General features: G+C 31.3%; 1 protein-coding gene across 1 annotated transcript; it reads right to left on the bottom strand.

Moving 5' to 3' along the window:
• Nucleotides 1–3,527: 3,527 nt before the first annotated feature.
• LOC132300777 (myb-related protein 308-like) lies at nucleotides 3,528–5,008 on the bottom strand. The gene is made up of 2 exons (XM_059798012.1): nucleotides 4,416–5,008; nucleotides 3,528–4,207 (listed from the first exon to the last, which is right to left on the bottom strand). The coding sequence occupies exons 1-2, from the start codon at nucleotides 4,676–4,678 to the stop codon at nucleotides 3,715–3,717; spliced, it is 756 nt and encodes a 251-aa protein (XP_059653995.1). The 5' UTR covers nucleotides 4,679–5,008; the 3' UTR covers nucleotides 3,528–3,714.
• Nucleotides 5,009–7,401: the final 2,393 nt, after the last annotated feature.

The raw sequence follows: 7,401 nt of genomic DNA, 5'->3' as shown, positions 1-7,401 counted from the left end.
AGAGAAAAAAAGAGTATTTATATTGGTTTGAGAGTCCTTATATAGGTTGAAAATTAGGTCAAAATCAATTAATAATGTTTCCCACAAGTTTGGTTAATTAAAATAGGAAATTGAAAAGTAACCAAAAACTGAAATCTCAGACATGTCAGGAGAAGTGCGACTAGTTTGATTGCTCCAGAAGTCAAAATTTGGGATTTTTGAATTGTGCAACGGGTCGGGAATAAAATGACCGGTCGGCTTGTCCTAGGTTCCAAAGAATACCCAACTAAGAAAGTTGGATGAGTCGCAAAATGTGCTCACAGGTCGAACTTTGCAAAATTTTAAATTTTTAGATCAAAAATCCTAATTTTGCAATCCCAACCAAATTTAAATATATGTGAATGTTGTTATCACTCAATATACCTTTTCTAATCTGTGTTGTCATTCAGTCGAAGTATGTCCACACTTAATTTCACTTGAAGTTTTTGCTGACTAAAAGTAAATCAAGAGTTATAATTCGGACTTGTTTTGAATACGAAATTAGTCAAATACAAAATCATGTATCTCACAGTTGTGCATTTTGTTTTTGTGTTAGCTTAATTGATTAAGAACTTAAATTATTGAAAATATTTTCACAACCATTTTCGTATATATAAGCATTATTCTAATTATAATACCAATAAGTAAAAAAATATATATAATACAAAAAAAAAAGAAAAAAAAAAAAAGAATTGTTTTGACGAGGGTACATGTAAAGGCAAATCATTTGTTTCCATCGTAGACTTCCTCTATCATACACGTGGATAAATGAAGTCAAACATCCCTTAATTCATTCGTTTTCTACATCATTCATTGACCCACGTCTTTGAAAGTTCTGATTCACTATCCTATTCAAAATGAATTATTATTGAGTATTTCAACACTAAATATCTAACTAGTTTTAATTTTATTAGCACAAGTTGACACTTCAAATTAAATTCTTTTAAGGAAAAAGCTTGCCCGTAGACAGACGACTTGGATGGCCCAATTAGTCCAAATAAAGCAACTGCAAAACTTGTATGCAATGTATAGTTCAATATGTAGCTGATTATGAAACCCTTGATTGATCCTTCTTCACCAATTAAGTCAACGTGTAATTAAGTAAAAACATTATTAATTACTCGGTGCAGTAATTAAGGACATTTTGAAGAACATGTGTTATTTGTTTAGATTAACTTCTTGTATTTATATTTGACTATTCACAATATCATTGTTGCGCCACATATAAAAAGAGAAATGTTAAGAGAAATCGTCTTAGCGACGAGAAAGTATAATATTCTGATAATTCCAATTCTTGAATGTGGTGGGTCTATCACCTCTATTTGGTGTATTTTATTAATTACCTTATCTCCTTCTTTTACGTAACAATAAAAACTTAATTTTTAGAGACAAGTTACTGTTTTAAATATCTTATATATCTCCTTTTCTCTTATTTGGATCATATAAACCCCACACAATTTTTAGCATGGCTGTTTTTGACTAAATTTGCTATTAACCTAAGTAATACTTTGTGTTCAGATTCAAATGAAACCTAATTTTCTGAATACTTCAAATCACAATTGAGCCTCCGTCAATATCAACAAAAACCATATAGAATAAGGTTGTATAACCACGTCTAACGTGTTTTAAGAATCATAACAAAGCAAATCAAAATGTGTCTTAGAATCATAACAAAGCAAATGAAGCGTGCCAAATTGAATCTTTCAATTTTTTTCTTTCTAAAAACAATTTTCTGTTTTACAAAAACACAAATTCAGAAAATTGTACAAAATCCTGCCTAGTTGATAGTTTTTTAGAACTATTTTTTTAAAACTCAACTAAAAAATATAGATAGTTTTTTTTTTTTTTTAATTAAGAAAACTGTATTTTATAGTTTTGTGCAAACAATTTTCTAAGTTGAAGATAATAGTGTTTTGAGTTTTAAATCAAACAGACCTAATTTAATCATTGAACTACATCAGACCTTAAATTAGCATGATCTAATTTAAAAGCATGAAGAATCAAAGCAACAACCTAGTTAGGTTTTCATTTTCAACTAGGGTTTGGCTGGTGTTCTTAATTGCTGACTTAATAATTGTTAGGTCGGTGAAGAAACTGTACTGTACTGCGGATAGCTAGTTCTTAGTTTGGTCACATATTTATATAGTTTTTAAGTGCTTTTATTAATATATATTGGAAGATATACAGGTTAACCACCTATTTCTCTTCCTCTCTTCCCGTCCTCTCACGGCTTATCCATTGACCATCCATTAAAAAATATAAAAAAATAAAATAAAACAGCCTATATGTTTTTTCAAGTAAGACAAAACCCATAAAACTCTTCAACTACGAAAGTAATACTAATGTAAACAAAAGGGTAAAGTGAGGGCCTTCAAATTTCCATTTTGTCCCCATGAATTAACAATATCTATATCAAAATTAAGTTTTACCATATAGGGGTGCTAAAAAGATATAGCTAGATATTCAACAGAGGAAAGAGAAAAAAAAAAAAAAAAGAACCACCACCTTCTGAAAAATCTTTATAGGGGGTAAGAGATGTTCTTTCCACAGCTCATTTATATTTATAAACCGTTTGCTCACATCTTTATGCAAAATTTTAAATTCATTTTAGAACTTGTCCACAGTCCCTACTATTTGGAGCAACTTAAATGAATCTTGTCCCATCATTATACTCTCATTGTACATTTAAATCACATGTTATATTAATATATATTTTTCATTATCTTTGTCTATGGTTCATTAATTTCCACTGCAAAATGCCAAAAACTCATCATTTCTCCACGAAAAATAAGCAGAAAATTATCTCGTCTCTCTTCCCCATTTTGAGCTCAATAGTATAATCTTTTTTACTTTATTAAGTTTATTTGTACATTTTATTTTAGGATAAATTACATTGCGGCCTTTTTTAAAATTTAAACAAATTATTGGTAAAACATTTGATCTTTATTACTTTAACTTTTCTTGAAATTTAGTGTGTGTGATCAACGACAAATCCTTCTCCTAATGAAAATTCAAAATATGATCGACTTAGTTGCCCTTTTTGTGTGTTAAAAATATTTTAATGACTATATTTTAACATAAAATGACAATAATACCATGAAATTAATACGAAGTATCAATTTTTATATTAATTTCATATTATAAAATTTTATAATTATGAAATTATTATTAAATTAGATAAGGATATGAAAGATATTTTTTATTTTTTAGGGAATGTCAAAGAAAAATCAGTGTATCTTTTAAATCCACCAGTACCATATGCAAATCTCGTAGTCTAAATAAGCCAACTTTTCTTCAGAGAAAATATGGGCAACAACATTAAAAAAGAAAATGCATGCATATATGAATATTATATTATAATTAAAGATTAAGAATAAAAAACATACTAATTCTTTTTTGGCTGCACACAATACAATTAGTGATGATCAATATTGGAGAACATTCAACCAAATTTGATAAATGAATAACGAAATGGTCATCTGTTCTGATACTATATATATATATATATATTACTACAACAACACTACTTGGGACTTATATAATATATATGCACCACTAATTAGTAATTATACAAACAAGAGAAATACTAGAGATTTAAAACTAATATGATCAATCTCCTCATTTCTCTCTCGATCTCTTCCATTTGATACTTGATACATAATTCAAATATTTAACTTCTCGAAATACATTAATTAATCATTTCATCTCCAAGCTTCTATAATCCAAAACACCAGCCTTCAACCCTAAGAAGTCATAACCAGCTGTACCACTATTGCTGCTACTGCTAGTACCAATGTCACTACAACTGCACTCCTTACTCTTCTGTATTCCCAAGCTGCATGAAAAGCAAAGGCTAGTCCTCATTCCTGTCTTCAATGGCTGATCAGATTGGTATTGTTGGTACATGGGTGGGCTAATTCTGAGCTCAAGGTTCAAGTCAGGACACCGTTCTCGAACCGGGCTCTTCTCTTCTTTGCTGATCATGAATCCACCAGTACTGACCTTCTCTTCTTCTTTAACAGCAAAAGATATGGTGGTTGTGACATCCCGTGCCGCCGGTTCGTTGATTGGCCGGTGAGTCGTGGGATCGATGCCACGGTTCATAAGCTTCCTCCTGATGTGGGTGTTCCAGTAATTTTTTATCTCATTATCTGTTCTTCCTGGTAATCTTCCAGCTATAAGAGACCATCTATAACAAATCAACAAGAAAAACCCATTGAGTGGTTGAAGATCCGGTTAATAAAAATTAAACCGATCAAAAATTTATTTGGTTGACAGTTTTTGAAAACGTTAATCTTAAAATTAATTCCGTTAACAAGTCTAATTTCTGAGAATAATTTTAAGTACTTTTCGATTTTCGAAATTCTTGAAAATTGTTTTCAAATAATTATACTTACTTGTTACCAAGAAGGCTATGTAGTTTGATGATGAGCTCATCTTCTTCTTCAGTAAAGTTGCCCCGTTTGAGGTCAGGCCTCAAGTAATTGATCCACCGGAGGCGGCAGCTCTTGCCACACCGGAGAAGGCCGGCAGCCTTGGGAAGTGACCGCCAGCAGCCCTCTCCATGGGCTCGGATATAAGCGATAAGCCGGTCATCTTCTTCTTTAGTCCATGCTCCTTTGTTTGTATGAGCTTTTTCACAGCAAGGAGACCTTCCCATTTAGTAACTAGAACCACAAGTGAAACTACTAGCTAGCTATAACACCTCTCTTCTTTCTCTTTAATTTTTTTTTTTTTTTTTTTTTTTTTTTTGTTTGTCCTGAATTATCTTCTGGTTGCAGTGGTGAGGGTGGTTATGTAGACCTAGTTTTGGTGGTGCTTGAGCATCAAAGCCGGCCCTTATGAGGACTTGAAGATGGATTTTATAGGCTTTTGACTTGTGTGTGTGTGTGTGTGTGTGTGTGTGTGTGTGAGAGAGAGAGAGAAAGAGAGAGAGAGAGAGTCAGTGATCCTAATTGCTTCTAGATGTGAGTTGGTGAGAAAGGTTTGAGGGGAGTGGCTGGTGGCCTCTCTTTTGATGATGTATATTAGGATCATATATCATATATCATATATATATATAAAATAAGTTAAAAGGACATTAAATTATGGGTAACCTTCAGGTTGGTGTAAAGTAATGTGTTAAAGTATAGCTAGACAATGTCTCTGATCTCTCCCTTTCTTTTGTCTAATTAAATTCTTAAAAGATTTAGATTAATAATTAATTTAGTTACAACCTCAAAGTTATGCTTCTCTAAGTACTCAAGACATGTACAAGAGAAAAAATATATGAACCACTTTGATTATATAATTTTTGTTGTTGGAACTAACAAGCATTATGTTGGGTTTTTGGTAAGGTCTTCCTTAATATCTTCATAGTGAGTAGTTGGGCTTTGTAATTGTTTATTAATACGAAAATATTCATATATATATATATATATATATATATATATATATATATATATATATATCTAATGTTGTCTTTACATTGTTCATTGTTTATTAATTGGATTATCTTACCTAGCTATTAGTATTTTATTTTTATTTTTTTATTCTTGGTAATTAAAATATATTAAAGGCGCCGGGAAAAACTAGCTAGTAATATAGTATATTAACAAAAACATTAAACAAATTTCATTGGATTGATTTTTATTTTTATTTATATTTATTATTATTTTTTTTTGTATATGATGAAATTTTAGTATTCAAATTTTAATGACACATTTAAGAGAAAAAAAAATGCAATTCTCTGCTTGCATAAACCAAATTATGGTTTAATTAGAGAGTATAAAATATGTTGGGCTTCTGTATTCCTTTTTCTTCTTCAATATATTTTCAATTGCCAAAAAAAAAAAAAAAAAAAATTCTAAAGGTTATGGTGTAATTAGAGAATATAAAATCTTATAATTTAAAAAAGTTAGCTGTAGTGGGCAATTGAGGAAGTATAGTACTCTTAAGTGGGTTTTGCTATTTTTGTACATGAGTGTGGAGATGGTAGTTGTGGTTCTTTATTCTATTGGTGCTCTATCATGCAAGAGAGAGAGAGAGAGAGAGTGTGTGTGTGTGTGTCAATGTGTCTGTTGGGGTTTCTAGAAGACTGGGAGGTTGGTTCATGCCAGGATGATAAAAGAAAAGAATAGGTAAAAAAATGAGTGTGGTTGTGGATGTGCGTATGTGGGCTTTGGTTCACCTTCCACCTCTCTCTCTCTCTCTCTTTCTCTTTCTTTCTCTCTCTCTCTCTAACCTTGTGGTGCAAGTTTAGGCAATCTTACCTTCCAAAAAAAAAAGTTTAGACAATCTGCAGGAATGGGAAGGTTGATTCACCTTTTTGTTGCTATATTCTCCCAAATTTGCATTTTATTTGTTACCCACCACACCACCACAGATTCTCTCTCTATATAAATATTATGTAGACATATATATGACAACAACTTGTACCCTTGAATTATGATTTATGTATGTATGCGTATATATATATTATTGTATTTTGTTACCCACCACCACAAAGGATCTCTCTCTCTCCTCTGAAAACAACCCATGAATTATGTCCTTTACTCTTACCATCAACTTGGTTTTGATGATTTGAGAGAGAGAGAGAGAGAGAGAGATGGGGTCCACTAGTGTAACTTCATGTATCTATTTTACCTACCTCTTTCCCTTTTCTGACTGTCATGGTCCATAATTGGCTCCACCATTGATGTTGAACTGTGGCACGATTTATGACTTTATTCCCACACCCACACGAATTGGGTACTTCCATCATCTTTCATTTAGAAACATAAAACCTACCTAAACTTATCCCTTGTTTTGCTTTCAAAAATAGAACCCACAACAAACTCATTTCAAGCTTTTGTCATGCTCAACCATAAAAAAAAAAAAAATAAATAAAAAGTAATAATTAAAAAAAAAAAAAAAAAAAAAAACAAGAAACCAAACCTACATTTTCAGTTTGACATTTAGTTAGAACAAACGACCCATAACGCCTCCTAACTTTATGCATTAATCATATTGTGCATCCAATTAATTGCTCTATTGTGTTGATCCAAAGCACTTATGGTACCAACTAGTTTGATTGGGTTAAGTATGGTGGTTGGTACTTGGTATTCACATTGCTATATGTCAGACCAGTTTTTTACTTAATTACAAATACCTAGAGCTTCAAATGAATGGAATTAGGACAAGTTTGAGACTATTTGTTCAATTTTTGGACTCACCTTAGACTCGTGACAAGTTCGAAAAAATGAGCTTGACTCAGGTGTAATTATTAATTGTCGGGGATAAAATGTGAACAAACAATTAAGAAAAAAAACAATCACACACAATCAATATAAGGATTTACGTAATTTGGCAAAATCGCTTTGTCTACCTCCACGAAACACACTGAAAAAATTCACTTTTAACATT

Source organism: Cornus florida, unplaced genomic scaffold (assembly GCF_030987335.1).
Source record: "Cornus florida cultivar Cherokee Brave unplaced genomic scaffold, ASM3098733v1 CherokeeBrave_3.0.0_Hap2_Chr03, whole genome shotgun sequence".
Taxonomy (NCBI): Eukaryota; Viridiplantae; Streptophyta; class Magnoliopsida; order Cornales; family Cornaceae; genus Cornus; species Cornus florida.
Note: the sequence above shows the minus strand (reverse complement) of the source record. Positions and strands in the feature narration are given on the sequence as shown.

Bases quoted from the DNA above. Each gene is read 5' to 3' on its own strand.
- LOC132300777 (XM_059798012.1), bottom strand. From the start codon at position 4,678: ATGGGAAGGTCTCCTTGCTGTGAAAAAGCTCATACAAACAAAGGAGCA. The intron at 4,208-4,415 runs GTAAGTATAATT...GATTTGTTATAG, and splicing joins CATAGCCTTCTTGGTAACAA to ATGGTCTCTTATAGCTGGAA.